Below are 23,571 nucleotides of genomic sequence, written 5' to 3'. Positions count from 1 at the left end.
CTTCAGAGAGGTCAGGAAGAATGAGGAATGAGAAAAAGCCATTCAATTTGGCAATTAAGAGATCATTGGAACTTTGGAGACAGTAGGTTTGGTGAAATGGTTAAGCTCTGAAACCACATCAAAAGGAATATACTCATCAGACTGTGATTTTTAGTTCTAGATTTCATGACTTAAAAGAAACTTTGGCAAATTGTAGCACATGAAAAAGAAGACAAATAGGTTGGTGACAAATTTGGAAATCTTGCCAGATGAGAAATGACTGACAAAATCAAGAGAATTTGCCTTCTAAAAGAGAAGAACCATTTTGGACATATCTGGCTTCTATATTTTAAGGCATGGTAAATCTGGACAGCACACTAAAAAAACAGAGACATCACCTTATGGCTGGTTTAATCATGAAAAAAAAACTGAGAGCTGCAAAATTAACACTTTCAAATTGCGGTTCTGGAGAGCACTTTTGAAAGTCCCTGAGACAGCAAGGAGATCAAATCAGTTAATATTTAAAGAAATTAATTCAGACTGTTCAATAGAACATTAAATACTTTGGTCACATAGTGAGAAAATAGGACCCATTGGAAAAGATACTGATGTTGGGAAATGTTGAAGGCAAAAGAAGGGGGGATGGCAGAGGATGAGGAGGAGAGATATTCAATGAACATGAGTTTGAACAAACTTTGAAAGTAGTGAAGTACTTAGCATGCTATACTCCATAGGGACATGAAGAATCAGACACAAGTAGATGGATGAACAACATGTAAAAGAGAGTTTTAACTTACTTTGTTAAGCTCTAAAATTAAAAGTCAACAGGGGGGAGTTAAAGGAAATATTATTTTAACCAAGATAAGGAGGGGGGACTCTTAATGCTAAGAGCTGTTCAAAAGCAAAATGAACTACCATGTTAAATAGTAAGCTTCCATCTAATGCTTACATTAAGTGAAAACCTGAATTAGATAACTTCTGCATTTCCTTCCTACTCTGAAATCCTATGGATCAAATTGACATCCTGACAGTAACACATATTCACCAGAAAAAAAATCAGATATAATTGTTCTCATTGACTTTTGGTGAGGGGAATTAATGCACATAATTAAGAGCTACAAAGCACAATTCTTAACAAGCTATAAAGGGGATACTTTTGTGTTAAGATGTTGAATCAAAAATGAAAGGTCTGTGTGAATATAAAAGTCTCCCTGACAATGTTTGTTGACCACCAGACAGGATTGACAAAGCTTCTCATAAACACCTAGAATAACAGAATTGGAATAGCCCATTAAAATATAGACTTAATCTAGTTTCTGTTTCCTCCTTCCAACTCTTGGACTTTGATTTTCAGAATACCATGCCAATAAAGAGGGATAATGAATGCATGTCTTGATGCTGGAGACACTCTTGTCCACAGTGGTAGTAACACAAATAGGCATGGTCACTTGAATTTTTCTATTGGGCATGGATGAATATTACAAATACTTATTCATCAAGCTGACTTCTCTCTCTCTAGAAGTACCTAAATCTATATATCAGAGCTCTGTGGACACCAAATAGCATTTTCGCTTGCATTCTACTTTCTATGAGAGTTAGGAGAGAAAATATGGAAGAAATTCAAACTATTGTTTGGGGTTCCCTCAGTTTTCTCTTTTCCTCTATAGAATTATCATATACTTTGACCCAATTAAATTCAGGAGCTCACAGGTGTTCAGAGGAAGCCCACATAATTAATAGAGTGTTTGCTTTAAAAGGCAACTATGTTCAAAAGCAAAACATATTTGTCCCTGTGCTCTTTAAAAAAAAAGTGGAGACCAAGCAATGCAAATAATTAAAGGGAAGGTCATGGCTAGCATCACTTAGTAAAAACACATCTATGTGCTTCTATAATAATGTCATCACATTTTTATACTGTGTTGTAGCTTTCAAAGCACTGTTGCATTCATTGCTTCACTGAAATCTAAGAGTTGGAAAGAGGAAATCTATGAAATGCTTTGTCAAATCTGTCTGGTGGTCTACAAATATTGTTAGGGAGAGTTTTATACTCACACAGACCTCTGATGTTGGATTCAGGATCTTAGCCAAAAAAGTGCCCCCCTTAAAGCTTGTTAAGAATCATGTTTTTGTGCATACCCTTTGATCCAGCAGTGTCTCTACTGAGCTTATACCCCAAAGAGATACTAAAGAAGGGAAAGGGACCTGTATGTGCCAAAATGTTTGTGGCACCCCTGTTTGTAGTGGCCAGAAACTGGAAAATGAATGGATGCCCATCAGTTGGAGAATGGTTGAGTAAATTGTGGTATATGAATGTTATGGAATATTATTGTTCTGTAAGAAATAACCAGCAGGACGAATACAGAGAGGATTGGCGAGACCTACATGAACTGATGCTGAGAGAAATGAACAGAACCAGGAAATCATTATATACCTCAACAACGATACTGTATGAGGATGGAAGTGGATTTCTTCAACAAAGACAAGATCTAACTTAGTTTCAATTGATCAAGGATGGACAGAAGCAGCTACACCCAAAGAAAGAACACTAGGAAATGAATGTAAACTGCTTGCATTTTTGTTCTTCTTCCCAGGTTATTTATACCTTCTAAATCCAATTCTCCCTGAGCAACAAGAAAACTGTTCGGTTCTGCACACATATATTGTATCCAAGATCTACTGTAATCTATTTAACATGTATAGGACTGCTTGCCATCTTGGGGAGAGGGTGGAGGGAGGGAGGGGAAAAATCGGAACAGAAGTGAGTGCAAGGGATAATATTGTAAAAAATTACCCTGGCATGGGTTCTGTCAATAAAAAGTTATTAAAAAAATAAAGATACAAAAAAGAAAAAAAAAAGAATCATGTTTTGTGGCTCTCAATTTTGTGTATTAATTCCCTCTGCCAAAAGTCAAAGAAAGCAAGGAACTTTTGGGACAGAATATTATTATACATTGTCAAATAAATTTCTGTAGGAGATATTTTTGCTTAGTTATTATTTGTCTAAAAGAAGGTTTGAATCTAAAAAAAAGAATGATTTATATCAATATATATAATGTCCATAAAACTTATTTTTAAAATTAGTCTTTTTAAAACTAATTTAAAAATTAGTTTTAAAAATAAGGTTTTTAAAATTAGAAAAAGAAAGCTCTGCCAATCAAATTTATGTAGTGTAAAAACCGTGATTTCCTTCTCAGAGTCCTCAAAGAAAAGCCAATTTCACTTGATCTAGTGAAGTATCAATAGTATAGATTGAGGTTCCCCCCAAAAAACAGGTCTACCAAAGTTCCTAAAGCAGGCTACTGCTGGTACAATGAGAAATATGTTTAACTTCTACATAAATGTCAATCCACTATAAAACAGAATCTGGAAACAATTGGGGCTGGCCAGGATAAAATTGGCTGCCTTGTGAGATAGTGATTTTTCTGTCACTGGAAATGCTCAAGGGGATGCTAGATGATGGATGTTTTATTTTGTTTTGTTTTGCTTTGCATTTATTTTATTTGTGGCAGTAGATAGGGATAATAACTAGACCAGTGATTTCCTTGGCACAGAGAGGAGTCCTGGTTGCTGAACAGCTTCCTCTGATGATTACCTTATCCTGTCTAAATATGCCATTTCATACCATTGGCATATTCATATCATATATTATACTTTCATCACTTTGTTCCTTAAATCTTCAGAATGTATTAAGATTACCAAAATTGATCATTGCTAGTATTTGCCTAATACTTTGCACATATCAGTCACTCAGCAAATATTTGTTGATTAAAAATGATTAGTTTTGTCAGGGAGTGATCAAATTAATTCACTCTTATCAGTTTTAAATGCATTAACCTATTATCTTGTATATTTTATATATATTGTATAATATATACAAGGGCTTCTTAAACTTTTTCCACTCCCAAGTCTTTTTCACCTGAGAAATTTTTATGTGCCCCCAGGTATGTGGGCATATAAAAAAGGTATGCAAATCAAACACTTACTGATACTAAATCATAGATCGTTTCACTACCCCCACATTTAGTTATGATCTCCATATCTCAAGATCTCAAGAAGAGATAAGAAGCTGGGATATATAGTACCACAAGGAAAAGCAGTCAGACTTCTTGTCCTGATAAAGTCTATCATTAAGAGAAACTCATAATGCTGACATAGCACATAGTAAATACCATTTGTGAAGGGATGACTATAGGACTACACAATAGGAGCACTGGGCTCTATTCCTGACCAAAGTCTAACCAAGGGTTTTGGTATCTAGAGCCAGCAACAAGAAACCACTCTAAAACTAACTTTGTAATTCATGAAGCAAAAGTAGTGTAAATAATTAAGACAAATTTAACTGAGCAAAATGAGGAATTACTTATTATATAGTTGCTCACAAGTGACTTATTAACAATGCTTCCTATTTTAATTCATTGTTCTTGCTTACTAGGTGCTATACTCAGGTATTTTTAACAGCTATTGGAATGCATGTAACCAATGTTAAAACTGAAGTCATTATATAATTACTATAATCATTATTTTGATCAATAATGATTATATTAAATAATTAAATAAAATATTAAATAATGATCAAATAATCATTATTTAATTTTTTTGCACTTTTAATTCTTTTCCCTGAATCAAATGTGTGGTAACTCTATATAAATTATAATTCTGAATCCATATTCTGTGTAAAAGGGTAGGGACTGGTTTTTGGTTTTGGGGAATTTTTTGGCTTTCATACTCTCCAAATCTATCACAGCATCTTTCAGATGGTATGTGTCTACAAATAGTTGTTAAATTGAAATGGATTGAACTGAACTTCAGAAAACTCATTTAACCTTTCTAGCTTAAGTTTTCTAAATTTATCAAATGAGAATAATACCTGTCCTATCTACCTTGCATAATTGTTGTGAGAATGAAATGAAGTAATTTTTGTGTAAATTCTTTGAAAAATTAAATGTGTTATATAAATACAAGGTAGAATTATGTTATTATTATTATTATTATAGAAACTATCTTTCACATGAAGTTTCCTGTCCTTAGCCTGCTTTGTTTCATTCACATTGTAAAATCTCTAGATTGTAAAATCTAAAAAAAGCAGGAACAATATCTTATTCATCTTTTGGTACTCATAGCACCTGCCACCATAGCTGGTACATCATAGAGCGTTTCATGCCATATTCACAGGACCAGATTTAAAGGAGGAAGGGACCAAAAAGTCTATTTAGTCTATATTAGCATATATATATATATATATATATATATATATATATATACTCAAAAGAATGTATAGGTACTAAACCTTAATTTGACAATTAAGGAAACTGACACTCAATGAGATTAAGTGATTTTTCCAAAGAAACAGGCAGTAATTGACAGGATCAAGACCAGCACTCTTGCTTCTGTACCATTTATGATATATGAATAAGTAAAATTCAAAAAACATTTATCAAGAACTCTATTGTGTGTAAAATACTATATTAGGCCCTAGAAATTCAAGTGTGAAGTGACTGTTTCCCAAACTCAATGCTCTATCTTCCAACTTTGTATCTTTGTTTAATTAACTGCTCTCTATTCCTAAAATTCATTCCTTCTTCAATTTCTCCTTTCAGAGCCCTTGTCTTCCTTCAAAATCTAAGTGCATTTTCTTTCATAAAGCCTTCCTTTATTTCTTGAGTTATTAACACCTATTCCCTCCTCATTTTTCGGCCTCACTGCCTCCTTGCATACTCCATTTCCCTGGAGGACATAAGCTCTTTGAGGGGAATGATGGTTTTATTTGTGTCTATATACTTCCAGATTCAATTATACTGTTTCATAGTACACAATGACTACTCAGAAAATATTGTTAATTTAATTTAATTAAAGATAAGAGTCTCCTTGCCCTCAGGGAACTTATTATCTGGGGGAATTGAATTAGTAATGTGGGTCTCCAGACACAAATCAAAAAGATAAATAGTTAAAGGATGCAACTAGAATAAATAACAGCTGGATCATGCTGCTAAATTAGTTGTAATCTTGCAAGAATGTTTTTCCTCACTAAAGAAGTACAATTGTGTCAGCACTCACAGCTAGTGATGTCCCAATCCCAAAAAGTGTCACCGTGCCAATGGCTACCATAGAATAGTCTTCCCAGCTTTGTGCTGCCAATCATTGGGAAGTTTTGTTCTGATGGAACAAGTCCAAGAGAAAGTGGCCTCATCTCATTCCTAATGAAAAACAAAAATCACTCACTTCAGTGAAAGTTTTGCCTTTGGAAGGCCAGAGAATCAGGCTTTGAATACATTATACACTAGGTAACTAAGGAAAGAACACAATGCTCTCACAAGAACAAATAAGAGAAAAGAAAAACTTGGTCCTGGTACTTTCAATAATAACTATTATTTTTAAGAGTCATGTTTTTCTTCCCCATTCACAACTATAATCCAGCCAAGCACGCATTCTCCAAACCCTTCACCATGAAAAAAAGAAATAATTGGAAAATCCATGTATTTCTATTCGATTTAAATCATAATTGGTGTAAAAGGGAGGAAAAAGAGACAGACAGAAAGAAACAGAGACAGGGAGACAGAGACAGAAAGACAGAGAGAGAGAGAGAGACAGAGAGAGAGAGAGAGAGAGAGAGAGAGAGAACATTTTTATAAAAGATCTATTGTTAAAGTCAAAGCCTTCTAATGCCTCCCCCATATTGCTCAAGGTAAGTTTTATGGCTTTCAAAAGCTGGTAAAAATAAGCAAGGCTCATGGAAAAGTCCTCTACATTCCAACAGCCTTCTAAATATCCTATTGCCCTTTGGGTGTCAAAATGAAAAACTAAAGGGGGCAATGTGAAAAGATACAAGATCATGTAAAATATAAACACACACACACACACACACACACACACACACACACACACCTACAGAGTTTTTATGCCAACATGATCCCAGAAGTATTGAAAAAAAAAGTTTTTTTTTTACTTCCCATTCTTTAAAAACAATGAAAGAATTTTTTCCATAATAAAAAAGAAAATTAAGGAAAAGATATTTCCAGCATCATTCTTTAAATGGGCAAAAAAAGGAATGTTTAAAAAATATTAGGTAGTGTTAACTTTTTAATGACTCTCTAAAGAAGAGAGATTCAATCCTTCTCAAATCCTTTCTTGTCAGAAATGCTAGGGTTACACTTTATTGCCCAGCAGATAAGCTACAGCAAAGACAGCTGTAACAAGACTTCATGGCAATATCCATCAGAAGGTTGCTACTCATTCTCTAAAATGCCCTGGCTTTCATTTCTGCAACTTTAATGCACACCATTTATGAAATGACAGCCATGATCATTGCTGGCTCCATGCCCATAGAGAATAGCATCATTACTTACAATGGCACTCCCATAGCTCTAGGTCAAATAGCAGAATGGCTGAAGAAACTTAAATCACTTAAATTTCAAGTGCATTGATGAAAGAGCATTCTACACAGTACCACTGCTAATCAGATGACTGCTTCCAAAACTGATCTTTTGCTTAATATGAAACTAAAAGCAGGCTTGTAAATTTATTGGACTAATTTTAGTTTAAGTTTCATTTGGTTTTGTCAGAGAGATGGGAAGAATATCAGCGTGGCCATTCACCCTCACACAATTACAAAGTTGGGTCATAGCAAGATAACTAGTGTATGAAAAACACTTATGTGGCATGACAGACAGCTTCTTTTATTGGGAATCCACTTGAACAAACTAAAAGGAAGTTTTCTAATACTAATCAGTCCTCCTTATGCACTAGTAAGGTTAGGTAAAGGGTATTATTTTGTTTTATCTGTTGGAGTGAGAGGGAAAGGTTTGGGCTGCTAATGAATACATTTAGACTAAATAACTTCTTGAAAACTGTGAAATGTAAGTGTTACCATCAAATAATATCCTCTAATATTTATTAAATCATATATTGGTTAAATCAAACCTTTGGGAATATGACATAGTTTTAATCTAAACACTGTGTTAAATAGAAGTTGAAAGTACAGAGAGTATATATCTTTATTCCCAAAGACAGAATCATAAGAAATCAGTACTATGCTTATCTCTCTAAACATTCTCTAATGCAGTAAGGCAATTCTTATGTTCAGTTGCAATTATTTTTAAAGGGAGATTGATATTGTCACAGTCTTATTGTGGAACTGTCAAAAAGTATTAACTCTGGAATCAGATGTCTTGGGTTCGAAGCCTATCTCTACCTCTGTAGACCTTGGATAAGTCAATTTTTAGTTTTCTCCTTTTTAAAATGAAGAGGCTGAATTAAATGGCTTTTAAGATTCCATGCAATTATAAATTTCAAATTATATGATCATCCTCAGGATATTAATATTAATATCAGCAATATGTTTACTGCCAATAGTCAGGGTTTCATTAGCTTGGCTGTATCTTTAACAAAGAAATTGATTTTCTTTCTGAGATATTAATATAAATGGGGTTTTTTTTCAGTTTTGATTTTTTAAAAATGAAGTACAGCTATTTATGATGCTTTAAGATTGGGTTTTGTGTACTGTGGGTAAGAGCTTTAAGAAAGGTTTAAGGGTGTGCATTTTGTCCATCAAATTCTGTTTCTTAATAAGCAGACAGATTTCAGAATAACCTAGACTTACATGAACTAATGCAAAGTGAAGTGAGCAGAACCAGGAGAATATTATACACAATAATAGCAATGCTATGTGATGATCAACTGTAAATGTCTTTAGCTAATCTCAGCAATACAATGCTTTCTATCCACTTCCAGAGAAAGAACTGATGGAGTCTGAATGCAAATCAAAACATACTATTTTTCACTTTCTAGTATTTTTACCAGTTTTTTTCCTTTAGATCTATATCTTCTTTTACAACATGACTAATATGGTAATATTTTGCATGATTTAACATGTATAATCTATATCAAATTGCTTACTATCTCAGGTGGGAGGTTCTCTCAGGAAGAGAGAAAATTTGGAACGCAAAAGAAAACATTTAAATGAATGTTTAAAAATTGCCTTCACATGTAACTGGAGGGAAATAAAATAAAATAATCTGTATTTATTAAGTTCTGTTTCCAAATAAATAAAATGTTTTGCTTTTGTTTGAAGGGTGAAGAAATTTGGTCCAGACCTATTATTTTATTAGCATAGTGATCTTTTTTTGAAGTGAAAACTCTGCTCACCAATGCTTTTCAGCAAGCTATCTATGACATCATTTTAGAGTTATCAGGAACACTGAACTCAGTTCAGTTTTTTGCTTCTAGTCACAACACAGGTGTTAGAGGCAGAGCTTGAACATAGGCCTTCCAGAATTCTACCCATCTATGCATTTTCAGCTATCTTTCTAATGAAACATAGAGATAATTGAAAATGCATTCCCATTTGACTACTTCCTGTGCTTGAAAGCCCCATAAAGGATGACAAAAAGGAAGAAACACATACAGGGAGAAAGTAAACACACAGAAATCAGAGGGAGAAAAGAACACTAGATTAATTTCCATGATATCAGACCATGAGGCAGAATTCTTGGGGAAGCCATCCTCCACTGGAAAAGTGCAAACATAGAGAATGCCCCATAGCACACCTGGCGAACTCTTGTAGGTCCTCTGAAATGGCCTGGCCCTGTTCACCCTTCTTCCTAAGTGCCTATGATGGGACCAGTACCAAAAAACAGAAACTGTAACTCCAGCCACCATTTTACTGGACTATCTAAATAATCACTTCCCCAGACGAAATGCATTTTGGGAAATTATGATATATACCTTACCCATTGTTCTTTTCCAGGATATCCAATGAACACTCCCCAAAACTCCAGATCCGGAGCCACAGTTACCTGAGGGCGGTGAGCGAAGTCTCAATCAATAGGAGCTTGGATAGCTTGGACCCTGCAGGACTTCTCACTTCACCAAAATTCCGCTCTAGGAATGAGAGCTACATGAGAGCCATGAGCACAATCAGCCAGGTGAGCTAGAGGCTCAGAGAAGGGATCCCTAGGTTCTGAGGATCTATGAGATGGTCACTGCTGGGCCAGTGGGATAAAGCAAGATCTTTTTTCAAAATTTTGATTTATTGTGGTTGTTGAATAATTCAATCATATCTGATTCTTCCTGACCCATGGATCAAACCATCCATGGGATTTTTTTGGCAAAGATATTGGAGTGGTTTGCTATTTCCTTCTTTAGTAGATTGAAGTAAACAGTAAAGGTTAAGTGACTTACCCAGAGTTACACAGCTAGTAAGTGCCTGAGGCTACATTTGAACCCAGGTCTTCCTGACTCCAGGCCTAATGCTCAATCCACTGAACCACCTAGCTACTTCTAAATTTTGCTTACTGGCCTAAAATTTAAATTTACATCATTGATTTAAATTAGATTTCAAATTCTCATTAAAAAAAATGGAACCTATTGATTCTTGACTTGGTTCTTATTTCAGATATCTCTTTGCAAAACAATAATTTTTTAACATAATGAGAAAGATAATTAAAGGTTTATTAAGTTCAATTGAATAAGGAGCTATTGAATGCCTTCTATAGGACCAATACAAATACATAATGCTGGGAATAAAAAAAAATACGAAGTTTCTATCATATTTCTTACCTTCAGCATATTTACAATCTACTTGGGGAGAGAAAAGTTATATATGGGAATAAGACTTTCCCCCTACAAAGTATAAGACATATAATAGTACGTTGGACTTCCAAAAGAAGGAAAATCGATGTAGGCTAAAATAATCATAGAGGACTTTATTGGGGTGAGGGCTTTGAAGGACAGATAGAATTTGGGTTGGTAAAAAGAAGTAGAAAAGGAAGTCCAGAGCAGGAAAAGAGCATAAATAAAGTTTAAAATGAGCAGAATTTGTTGAGATACAATAAGTGAACTGACCTAACAACAGCTAGGATTATAATAGTAAGATGCCTCGGTTTTCTCTTTCATGAGGTAAGAAATTAGAGTCACTAAAGGTTAATACAAAATTAGAGTGAAGACAAAGCAAAGAGGAAAGTTGGAGAGATGGGGGAGGATAGAGACAGACAGAGAAATGAGAAAGGGGAGAGAGAGACAAAGACAGACAAAAAGAGAAGAGAAGAGAGCAGAGGACAAGAAAGGAGAGGAGAGAAGAAGAGAAAGGAGAGGAAGGGAGAGAAGAAGGGAGAGGAGGGAGAGAGAGAAAAAAGAAGAAAAAGAGGAGAGAAGTGGAGGAAGGTAGAAAGAGAAGAGAGAGAAAAGAGAAGAGAGAGGAGAGAGGGGGAAGTAAAGGGAAAGAAAGGAGGAAAAGAAAGGGGTAAAGAGAAGAGAGGGGAGAAGGGAAGAGAGAATGGCAGAGAGGAGGAAAAGAGAGGAAAGAGAGAGATGAAAAGAAAGAGAGCAGAGAGGGAGAAAGAGACACAAAGAGACAGAGAGAGGAGATATACTGATAATGTACACTGGTAGAAACTCATCACCAAAAGCAAAATCCTTTAAAAGCAAATTAATTTCAACACCTCATTGTTCCCTCACTGTGTCCCTGTCATCTGAAATGAGAGCACCCAAGCAAAAGATTAAAAGGCATATATAGAAGGACAAACAAAGAGGACCCAAGAACAGGAGAGAAAAGAACCAAGAAAGACTTAGTAGGCAAGATGCCTATATAATCTGCCTTATGGATGTATGGTAAGATTTGCTGAATTAAAATATATTTACTCAATAAGCCTGCACTTATATCTACCAATTAACATTAGCCAAGATATTTTTTCTTGTCTGTTGTTCCTTGATGGATAGCATCTCCTTCCAAGCCATAGCAAACTGTCAGTATAATATAGAGGCAATTTATAAATGTATTTTGGATTTTTTCTATGTGCAGTAAAATATTAATGTCATTTAAATATTTTTAGTAGGTACAATATAATGGGCAGACACCCAATCTAAAGCTGTCAGAATAGAGCTTCTAAACCTAGTTGGCATACCTGCAAAATACATCAGCAGTTTTAGGAAATTTTGCTCAGAAAACATTTATGCATTTATATGGCTCAACTCTGACTATATTCCTATATTTAGAGCATTGAGGGTTTTTCCCCCATAAAAAATATGCATCTTCCCCCAGGACACATTAGCCACACCATCTACTGCCATTATTTCATAAACTGTTGTTCCTGACCTTATTATAAGCAATATTTTCTCCTCAGGTGACATGTTAATGAGACATCAAGAAAATGATGGTGTTGAGATACATGGTATAAGATGTATTCCCATGGGATGTTAGGCTTTGACAGGCTCTGCAATTCAACTGTATAATTATTTGTGCCACAAATAAAATACAGGAAATGGACTTATCTGAAATGAGCCCCTGATGGTAAACAATTCTCACTCTCTTATTTAGTTTTCAAACAAACCAATGACTTTACAAATGATTTTATTGTTTTCTTTCCTAGTTGTGACATCACCATAAATCACAGGGAGGACAGTTGTCCTTGTGAAAGTCTCTATGCCTGAAGTTGTGCTGGGTACCCAGTAGGCACATTAATAAGCAGTTGGGGTTCTAGGATGATAGAAATTTCCCACATTAATTCTCAAAATATTACAAATTTACTATCAATAATGATAATATAGCATTCGTTTGCATTTTATTCTATTTTCTTTGGCATGCCATTGTCCATTTCCTCAAAGTCAAGAAATTGGTCTAGAATAAGTGACTATTTGTTTTCTACATCAATACTTCATAAAATTAAAATGTTTCTGAAAATATATACTGAAAACAGACTGTTTAGCAAATGACCAAAACACATACATATATTCACTAGCACTTATAACTTTCACCCAAAGAGAAGAATTTATTTGGACTAAATATTTGGGCAGTCATATCTGGCCGTGGTCCAAATCAAATTAGGCCCTGGTTTAGTGTTTTTTTTTCCTAGTGTTTTAGTTGTCAAAAGCAAGATGTCTTGGCCTGAGAGAAGAGAAAGGAATAGTTGCTAATGAAAAATAAAAATTGTATAGTATCTACCATTCTTCAACTAAAGCCGATTTTTTTCTCCCTATAGTTTTTAGTATCAGAACTTCAAAGGAAATATCCTGGTGGGGAGAGAGGAACCCTTTCTTTCAACTTCCTCGAAGCTATAATGAACTAGTAGCAGTTTTACCTGTTCCTTAAGTATAAGAGGGTGAAAGGAAATCATATACTGAATAATTTTATGATTTTATAATTACAAAGGGCACCAACCAAAATCTCCACTATAACATGCCCAACTCATGTCTTCCAGTTTCACCTGAAGATCTCCAAGGATGGGGTTGATTTCTCCCTTTCAAGTGGGATGTACTGAACATTCAGAATCAAAGAGATTTTCCTAAGTTTGCATTGTTTGTTGCTGTTTGTCCTTAGTTCTCCTAGAGGACCAATAACATCAGGAAGGTGATGTCTTTCCTTGCAAATGAATTGGATTTAAGTGAGGCAGAACTGTGCAAAATCATCAGCCTCACTTTCTACTCCAGAATCATCTGAGAATAGTAGCAAGACAGATCAGCATGCTTGGAGATGACCCCATATACAGTAGGAGATCTTAGCCTTTTTTTTCACTCTTCCCTGTTTATTACATTTAAGACAATTAACTCTGTTGTCCTATGTAGTTCCATTTTATGTTTTCTTGAAATAAAACATTGAAAAAACTAATTAAAAACCCATTTGGGATTCAATGGAACTACTTGACCATGCCTTAAACCCAAATCACTCTGGCTCTCACTGATTGGCCAATAATAGGTCCCAACTTAAAGTTCACTTGGTCATTATTTGGGTTTTGATGGCTCAGAGTGTAAAAAGCAATTGTTTCTCTTCTGGCCAGAAACTCTGAAAGTCTTCTCTCATTTTGTTTGTTGTTATTTTGAGTGGGCAAACTAGACCATCTTTTGCCTCATTTCTTGCCCTGTCAAATCACTGAATCAGACAAACTGAGATCTGGGAAAGATCTTAGGTTTTTTAAAAGTCCATGGTTTCCCACTTCATGATGACTTGAGGATCATCTTCAGTCATCCTCATTCTATGTCTTGTCACTAGACTCAGATGATCCCGAAGTAGAAAGTAAGGCTGATGACTTTGTACAGTTTTGACTCACTTAAATCCAATTCCTTTGCAAGTCAATACATCACTCTCCTGATGTCATTAATCCTCTTGGAGAAATTATGCAATGTGTTTGCAAGTTTGCATAATAAATTCAAAGGTTCAGATCTTGCCATCCACCTTCATTCACCAAGAAAGACAAGTTGAAGATATATGTAAATGCCTGCACCTTCCTCAGTATTGTATCTATTGTTATGAAAATGCATTGTGGGGCAGCTAGGTGGCTCAGTGGATAGAGCACCAGCCCTGTATTCAAATTTGTCCTCAGACACTTAACACTTCCTAGCTGTTTGACCCTGGGCAAGTCACTTATCCCCAATTACCTCAGGGGAAAAAAAATGCAACGTGAAGATCAATCCATCTTTTTGTTAAGCAATATGGTGAAGGACATAAAATATCTTGCTGGGTCCCATTTCAGTGTCCCACTTTTTTCACTCTACATCCACACTATTATTTCAAGGAAAATATTATCTTAAAGCTTTAAATTTACCACAAAGGTAATTTAGTCTTCTCTTTCCTGGTTCTCCCTATGAAAGTCCCTATACCCAAGGTATTGTTTACCTAGAATTTACCAAAAGCATATAGTATAGCATCAACTATCATTAAATATTTTTATATCTCTCTCTTCCTCATCTTTTTTCTCTTCTTTCCTTTCTTCAATTTTTCCTCCTCTCTTTTCTTCCTTTTTCCCCTTTCATCCCTCTCTATTTTTCATTCTTCCATGCTTTAAATACAATACATAAGGGAGCTATAATTTCATTTTACTCTCCCCACAGAGTCAGTCTGTACTCCCTCAAAACCTTTCCAGATGATGTAACCTGCTAGAGCATGGACTTGGAGGGTCAGTCCCACACTCCAAAATGGCATTAGAATAGAATCTGAATGGATGCCTCTGTCCTCTTATACCTCCTAAATTAAAGAAATACTCTCTTCTCCTGCAGGTGAGCGAGATGGAAGTCAATGGTCAGTTTGAGTCTGTGTGTGAGTCTGTATTCAGTGAACTGGAATCTCAAGCTGTAGAAGCCCTGGACCTGCCAATGCCAGGATGTTTCCGCATGAGGAGCCATAGTTATGTGAGGGCCATTGAGAAGGGCTGTTCCCAGGATGATGAATGTGTGTCTCTGAGGTCTTCCTCTCCCCCCCGAACAACCACCACCGTGAGGACCATTCAGAGCAGCACTGGTAAGGAACAAAGGAACAAAAGTGGGGATCAGTTCAAAGTTGGGGATGACTGATTATCTCACAAAATTGGTGAGCAGTCAATTCAGAAGATTTCAGACTGGAAGACATAACTGAGAAACATACTACCCGGGATTTACTTGGATGGAGTAGTCCAACAACCACATGTGCTGATAAAATATACTATTGGCCCAAATGACCGCAACATCTAGAATTGTTATTTAGGATAATTTTCTTTAAAAAAAAAAAAAAAAAGCAATTCCCTTCCTCCCAAAGAGATACTCGTGCCAAAATATCACTTTTCAATCTATAGCTCTGCCCTCACTACCCATTCCAATCATGATATCAAACCTAAAGCAAAAAGGTTATTGGAGTATAGTGTATGTGGGAAGGTCTTTCCAAATTTTACAATTTTGCCTGTGTGGGTCTGTTTTTGCTTAATTGTGCTTCTTTGTTATAAGAATTGTGGTTGTTTTTTCCTAATTGGGGAGGAGGAGCTAAAGGGGCTTAAAAATAAATTAAATAATGGCTACCTTTGGGGTACTATGCTTTTGCATACCTGATCCCCTGACCTTATATGTTCTTTTACAGAATATTAATGTCATTCCATTCTCTGGATATAAAAGACTTAATCAGAACTCAATTGAATCAAATAGGTAGACCAGAAAACAAGAGCTAAGGAAATGATAAAGGAATTTGGTTCCTGAGTGTTGCTAATTTTATTTTATTATGTCAGAAGGTAGACTCATTTCACTATTATTTTATTTTAAAATATCTGATTATATTTTTTAAAAAAAGACTTCTTCTTTCTACTATATTACATTCAGGTGGTGACTATTAAACTGTATTTTTTTATTGGTGGCTCTTAGCCACTGAGACCATAAAAGGAGCTTAACTGGTTACCGTGACACCTGAGTTCACTACAAAAATGAAGTTGTGAGTTATGTATGTGTACATTGGAAGTCATTGTGTTTGTTTATGTAACACATGGGTTTCCAAAAGAAAATCTACCATGTCTTAACTGGACTTTACCTTATTATTGAATCCCTGGTAACTTAGATGGGGAATAACATTCTACAAGGAAAACACACCAGGAGCCAAGACAAATAATAAATGAACTAAAAGGAGAAATCCAGAGCCAGAACATTCCATTATTTGCTTTGACAATTTCATTAATTATCTCTATTAATCACCCTGTCTAGAAACTTCTGTGGACTTGAAAAATAGTATGTTGATGAATCTAAGTAAATTATTATGCAATTAAAAAGACTCAGGAGTGAAGGTGTGCTTGATGAAGCCTTGGGAGATTGGATACTGGGAGTACCTTCATCCTGTACCAATATATACTAAAGTGATGGGTCAAGAGGCTTCTGACAGTACTTAGAATTAGCTGCTGCCAATGATTTCTGCAAGGTTTTATGCTGTTTTAGTGTGACAACCCAACATTCATTATTTACAACTCTCCTGTATTGGCAGGAGGGTTGTCAGAAAGCTCAACAGCAGGTCCACCGGTCAAAGAGGATGTAACCTCTTCATTCATCAGGGAAAAAAAATGTGTCCTGGACCTCCCCAAATGACTGGGTTTATTCTTGACATTGATGGGTCCAGATGCACATTTTTGTTCTCAAAAAAAAAATTTCAGAGGCCAGAACCACAAAAGTGATTTCCAAGTAAAATGAGCCTCATTTATGAAAAGGAAAAATAAAAAACTAAACCATTCTTGGGCATATTTGTGCACATATGTTTGTTCGTGCCATAAATGTGGTCTCAAAGGCTTAAGAAGAATTACTGCTATTCCGGTGTACTGTCTCATTCCCTTACCCCACAGCAATGTTCTCCCCATGTCTTTGTCTATACCCTCCATACTATTCTATTAGTGCTCTTTTTAACTCTTTCTCAGGGATTCTGCATCAGTGTCTTCCTGTATCCCTCATTCCCAATACCAATATTTGTGGCTGGATTTTCTAGGGTTCCTGATTGTAAAAGTAGTCATAAGGATTGAGTATGGCCAGAAAGTAGGATCTCAGCTCCTTCCTCTAGACCTTAGGAGTTTGACTGCATCTGGAAGAGGGCACTAGGAAATTGAACATAAAATTAGTTAAAAGAATACAAAGGTGACTTCATCACCAGCACCCTGTGATCCACCTCTTTAGCAATAAATTGTGAATCCAGACTTGCTTGAAGCTCTGTTTTAAGACCTGAAGGGAAGATTAGATAAGTCTTGAATGCATCTGAGATAGGGAAGAAGACATAGCCCATGTAAATCCTCACCTGTACGTTTGTTGATAGAAGAGTGATGAAGCCCAACTTTTATGGACTTGTACTTTTGACTTGATAACTCTCACTCTGAACATTATCATCATATATACCTTAGTCTCTTCTGTAATCTTGTGATTCCAGGTAAAAAGTCACTAGAAAACAAAATAAATTTAATCTATATGTTTAGAAGAGGCATTTATAAAGGTCCAAGTCATCTAATCAGACATCTGAGGTATATTCAGATGTCACCTAATCACATCATTTCTATTCCATGAGTCTTCCATTTCTTATGACAGTTTCCATACATTTCTAAAGAATTTCCTCATATGCAGTCTTGTGCATGCTTATTAAATGTGAAGAAATTAGGTTTGTTTTTGAAAAGGACAAAAATGACAATATTTGGGGGTCAAAATACAATGTATTTGATTATGGCTGATTGGACCAACACAAGCTCAGAAGATTGAATTGAAAGCATGTGCTAAACTTATAACAAATGAGTCTTAATTATTTCATTACTCACTAGCTGTATGACACTGGGCAAGTCACTTTATTTCTCTGATCCTCATTTTTATCATGTGTACTTGCCCTATCTTCCCCATAGTAGTGGTGTGAAGAAAGTACTTTCCTTGTAAATCATAAATACTAACATTATTGTTATCCTCTTGTCATTGACTTGAGTCATTTGTCTTATTCATCCATTAGTTTCCTCTCTAAACCTTTTCCAATACAATATTTTGTTTTCAATTGAATGCTCAGAAAATCATAAATTGACTTCAGGTTCTTCTTATTCCCTGAAAAAAAAGAAAAGCTTTTACTCTTTTCTAAATTGTTTTTTGTACTTTTGTTTCTTTTGTATGCACAGATCTCTATCTCATCAAGGTTTAGTAGGACTTAAACTCAAATTATTCCTTTAGCTATCATCCCTCCCTCCATAGCCATTTATTTTCTATTGTATATCCCATTTGTCCTGAACTACTTTTACTACTTTTTTGTCATGCTAAAGGTTTCTTCTTCTACCAATATCTGCACAGCACTTAAAATTCTCCTTTAGAAATACCCATGCTCCATGTTCTTTAACCTTGATCTTTGTGGTAATTATCTGTCAAAATATCCTAACAAAATGTGTTTTTCAAACTTTTTCTGTTGCCTTCCTCATCTCCTCCTATTACCAACAGAATATAATCAACAAAAAGTATACAGGGACAGAGAAATATTTCAATAATATTAACTATTTATTTAAATAACTAGTCATATAACAATGATGGTGATAATGGATGATAAGGATGATGATGATGATAGCCAAGAATGTACTGGTGCCAGCTCCTACTGAATCTAGAGAGTTGATTGTTAAGTTTTCTGTGTAAGCATTTGTACCTCAGAAATCAATGACCACTATAAGTTAGAATCTGATTTCTTGTTTTGCTAATTTACTAGAAATAAGAAAGTAGAAAAAATTAATAATGCAGATTAAACTTTAAAATGTGTTATACACACTATATATACATTTATATAGATATTATAAAAATATAAAAAATATATAAAAATATAGGAGAGCTAGCTGTCAAACTTTTACCTGCATATCACTGATACAATAGTTTACTTTTAAATGGCCTCCTGTTTAGCTTACAAAGTTTACTTCTTAATAGCACTAAAAAGAGAGTAATATAAGAAGTAGCATTTCCCACTTTATTGCTGAAAAAATTGAAATTCAGAGAGGTAATAACTTATCCACTCTCATTGAAGTAATTAAGATTGAACTTCAAGTTCAACCTCATGGTACAGAGGAAAAAGGACTTGATCTAGAGTCAGAGAGCCTGAGTTTATCCAATCTGTGCTATTTATTTGTTGTGTGATTTTGAGTAAGTCTTTTAATATCTTTAGGTTCTAGTTTCCTCTTCTGTAACATGAGAGGGTTGGGTTGGTCTAGGTAGCCTTTGATATCCTTTTCTGATTAAGATCTATAATCTTATGGCTCAATATCCGGGGATTTTTTTTTTTTTTTTTGCCATATTTCTGTCTTTGATAAAATCACCTTCTCTCTGGGTCTAAAATCAGCTTTTAAACTTGAAAATATCATTCCCCAACCTCCTTCTCACTTTCCCTAGTTGCCAAAGTAATTTTTCTAGAATTTTTTTATTATTCATTCATTTAGTATTTATTGAGTATCTAAGCAAAACAAACTCTGGGTAAGGTTAGGTCCTTTTATGATAAAACAAATTTTTTAAGCATTATGCCTCTATGATATCATAATTGCTTGATTAGAATGTGGTTAAAGTAAAAGCACAAATTCTGCTCTAGAAAAAAAAAGAAAAGAAGAAACTGAAAAAGTTACCATAATACTTTAAGTTCTCCAAGGACCTATGGTTTCCCAGTAGGGCCTTTCCTCCACCAGTGAAAATTACAATCCTTTTATGCCTGAATCAATAGTTTAAAGAATTATTTGGGGGAAGAATTTGGAACTCAAAATTTTAAAATATATATTAAAAATTACTTTTACATGTAATTGGGAGAAAATAAAATATTAAATAAATATTTTTTCAAAAAAATGAAGAATTATTTTAGCTAGAAAAAAAAAAGAAAAAAACTTTTGACAAAGAGACTTCCCAAATTCTGGTTAGGATAGTCCTTGAACAGCAGACATTCAGTCCATTACTCAATCCATTGAGATGTTACATATTGTCTGACCCATTAATAAATATTTGTTGAGTGACTTTGCTGCTATAACAACACAATGACAACAATAATAATATCTAGCATTTATATCTATTTTAAAGTTTGCAATGGACTTCGTAAATGTTATTTCATTTGATCCTCATAACGACCATGAGAGGTGCTGTTATTATCATCCCCATTTTACAGATGAGAAAATTGAAGTAAAAGAGATTAAGTGATTTGTCCAAGATCACACAGCTGCCAAGTGTCTGAGGTTAGATTTGAATTCATGTCATTCTGACTACAAGACTAATACGTTACCCACTGTGCCACCTATTTGCCTTTTTCAAGAATTAAGAATAACCTCCAAGTCATAATGAAACAGAAGAGTAAAGCTCCAGGTGAAGGAATGGTTCCAATGGCTGCAAGTAGAAAAAGTTCTTTTGTTTGCATTTTTTGAAAGCTTTGGGTGAAAGTGGAGACTTATAACTTGTAATTACATCTTTTAGCAAATAACATGGCAATGGAAGGAATACTGACTCTGGGGTCAAAAGACAGAACTAGGGATAGAAATAGTCAATAAGACTATTTCTGACTAATGTTTGAAAATGTAACTCTATTATATTTTTAAGTCATAATGGGAGGTTATCATAAAAAGAATAAGAATTTCATGTCAAATGATATTTTATACAGGATGAATGTCATTCTATTTAATAATTATTTCAAGGGTGATGATACTTTTAGAAGCAATGATTTACTAAATCATAAGTGAACTTATTTACTGCATATTGCTTTTTTAAGGGCTGCCTCTGTGATATCCTAATTGCTTGTTAAGAAAATAATTCAAAAACATTTAAAGTAAAAATACAATTTCCCTCTCCACAGATATTTATAGAAGGCAAGCAAAGAGAGAGTAGGAAAAGGGATTTTTTGTCACTCACTGAAGCTTAACAATTCATATGTGATCACACCCCTGTGCCCACAGCTCACATGCAGAGTCTATTCTCTAGTCAATAGCTTGTGGATACTGTTTTCAGGTGTCCTTCTATCAATTTGTCTCACAGAAGACATTTTTTTCTTCCTAAAAGGAAATGTCTTCTCTGTTACTCCTGTTTGCCAATACTACAGGCTCCCACACAATGACAGCTGAGCCATGCTCATTTATTGCTCACTCAAGCAAAAACAGTCACACAATACATCATTTGATGACAGAGCTTTAGTCTATCACTCCCTACCCAAAAGGCTATTTGCAGAAATAAGAGATTTTGAATTAGATAAAAACAACTATCAAAAAAAAAAAAAAGCCAAGAACTTACTTATCTTATCCACTACGATAATAAATAGTTTACACTTTATAGTTTGTTATTCTTTCTAAAATACTTGGATACTGAAAATCACAAGAACTCTGGGAGATAGTAAAGTCTTTTCTGACAGTCTCCAATTTTCAGATGAGGAAACTGAGCCCAAGGATTTAAGTAATTTGCACTGAGTAATTCAATTATCTAGTGGCCAAGAGAGAACTAGAGCCATTAAGAGAACCATAAGGAACTCAAATTCAGCAGCCTGTGCAATATGGCTTTGCAAGAAAAAAACCAAATGATGTCAATAAAAGAGCACATTGCCCTATGAGATTTTAAAACAAATTAAAAATCCATTCTACTTATTAGTAATTCTCTTACTTCAAACAACTATCAATTTCAGAAGAAAAATGTAAGAATACTCTCTGGGGAGGTTTATAAAAGTGTTTCTCCATCACTCTTTTTTAGCTGGGATAGAAGGACAAGTGAATAAATGAAATCCACAAATAATTTGAAAAATCCAATTTTAGCCTTCAGTTTCAACTAAAAGGATTTTGAAGAGTGAGCCTCAGAGTCAGAAAGAGGCCTCAGGTTTACATCCTGCCCCTGCCATAAGGTGACTTTGTGACTCTGAACAAGTCATGAAGTCAGTAAATCTTATGTAAAGATCCCGGAGGGCTTCATATTGCCTTAGAAAACCTCACATTAACATCATGTTTTAAAACATCATGTTTTAATATATTTTTATTTGTGTTGTTAAATATTTCCCAATTGCATTTTAAACTGTTTCAGCAGCACTAGGAAGTAATGAGAACCACATCTGGCTCATACAGCTCTACTCTAGCAACTACCTACAAATTACAAAGATACTGACCTGTGTTAGTAGAGGAAGTTCCTTATATCAATGAAACCATAGGACCAGTCCCAAAGCCTGTGTCCTAGGGAATAAGGTTATATAAAGACAGCCCCTTCCAAAAACTTTTCCAGCATTACTAACAAGTAAGCTTATTATTCAGCAGTAGCTGTCTCTTCATGACCCAATTGACCCATTTGGGGTTTTCTTGGCAAAAATACTGGAATGGTTTAACACTTCCTTCTTCAGCACATTTACAGATGGGAAAACTGCAAAAAGGGTTATGTGATTAGCTGAGGGTCACATAGCTAGTAAGTGTCTGAGGTCAGATTTGAACTCAAGAAGATAAACATTGCTGACTTCAGGTCAGGCAGTCTATTCACTGTGCTATCTAGCTGCCCAACAAGTAAGCAGCAAACTACTCATTTAGACTTAATTTCTTCTCTCTTAGCCACTAGCTACAGAATAGGTTTAAGGTTAACATAAAAATACAGGTAGAAACATATTTTAAGGCACTAAAAGTGCTCAAGTAGTCCCCTCACTTTGTATACAAAGAACTTGAAATTAAGTGACTTGATTTCATAGCCAATTGGCAACAAAGTCAAGATGAGAACTTATATAGAACATTCCCTCCACCCCCTTCTCTGCTCTTTACCTCATTCTCAATAAATTAATTATATAGTATATAGGGGAGTGTGTATGAGAATAGTTTCCCTTCATAGAAATTTTGAAAGAAAAAGTTTAGAGTAGCATCTTGAACTGACTCCAAGGAATGTCCTAAGGACATCCTTAGGTTTTTCAAGGTCAAGGAGATAGCTAGTTAATCATCCTTAGACAAGCAGACTTATTAAATTATTTTTTTATTTTTAAAAATTAAAAATTAAATAAAATAATTTAAATTTTTTTTATTAAAAAAAAAAAAGAAGAGCAAGCCATTGATAGGATTATGGAGGAAGAACTTTGGCTCCACCAACATATTGACATTCTAGTATGATTTTATTTGTCCTTTTGGCCTCAAAGAATGATGTGAACAGAGAAAGCTGACATGAAGCAAGGACTGGACACACACAGAGACTGAAAGGGGCATAAGGTCAACTGAGGTGGACCTGTCTCATTGCTGCTCTTATCCTTTGCTTGGTGACCCTCAAACTGCCCCAAGGTTAGTGGCTTCTGAGACATTTTTGTAGTTTCTCTTTCAGGGTTGAGAAACTCAGGAAGGTCAAACAACATATCATAGAAACAATCAATAGTTTCATCAGAAAGAATGACAATAAGGAGACAACCTACCAAAATTTATGAGATATTGCCAA

The 23,571-nt window shown here is 34.9% G+C and overlaps 1 protein-coding gene and 1 long non-coding RNA gene across 9 annotated transcripts in view; one reads left to right on the top strand and one right to left on the bottom strand.

Moving 5' to 3' along the window:
- Nucleotides 1–23,571, top strand: part of DLGAP1 (DLG associated protein 1) — a 1,087,876-nt gene that overhangs the window by 842,140 nt on the left and 222,165 nt on the right. For all 7 annotated transcript variants that reach the window (XM_031953084.1, XM_031952966.1, XM_031953020.1 and 4 more), the window contains 2 exons: nucleotides 9,722–9,899; nucleotides 14,962–15,202. In XM_031953084.1, coding sequence (XP_031808944.1) covers nucleotides 9,722–9,899; nucleotides 14,962–15,202 — 419 coding nt within the window. The remainder of the gene's footprint in view (nucleotides 1–9,721; nucleotides 9,900–14,961; nucleotides 15,203–23,571) is intronic.
- Nucleotides 15,095–23,571, bottom strand: part of LOC116421652 — a 70,878-nt gene continuing 62,401 nt past the window's right edge. For both annotated transcript variants that reach the window (XR_004232132.1, XR_004232133.1), the window contains exons 3-4: nucleotides 17,471–17,610; nucleotides 15,095–15,199 (exon numbers count right to left, since the gene is read on the bottom strand). This is a non-coding gene — a long non-coding RNA (uncharacterized LOC116421652). The remainder of the gene's footprint in view (nucleotides 15,200–17,470; nucleotides 17,611–23,571) is intronic.

The sequence above is a fragment of the Sarcophilus harrisii genome, chromosome 1 (assembly GCF_902635505.1).
Source record: "Sarcophilus harrisii chromosome 1, mSarHar1.11, whole genome shotgun sequence".
Lineage (NCBI taxonomy): Eukaryota > Metazoa > Chordata > Mammalia > Dasyuromorphia > Dasyuridae > Sarcophilus > Sarcophilus harrisii.
Note: the sequence above shows the minus strand (reverse complement) of the source record. Positions and strands in the feature narration are given on the sequence as shown.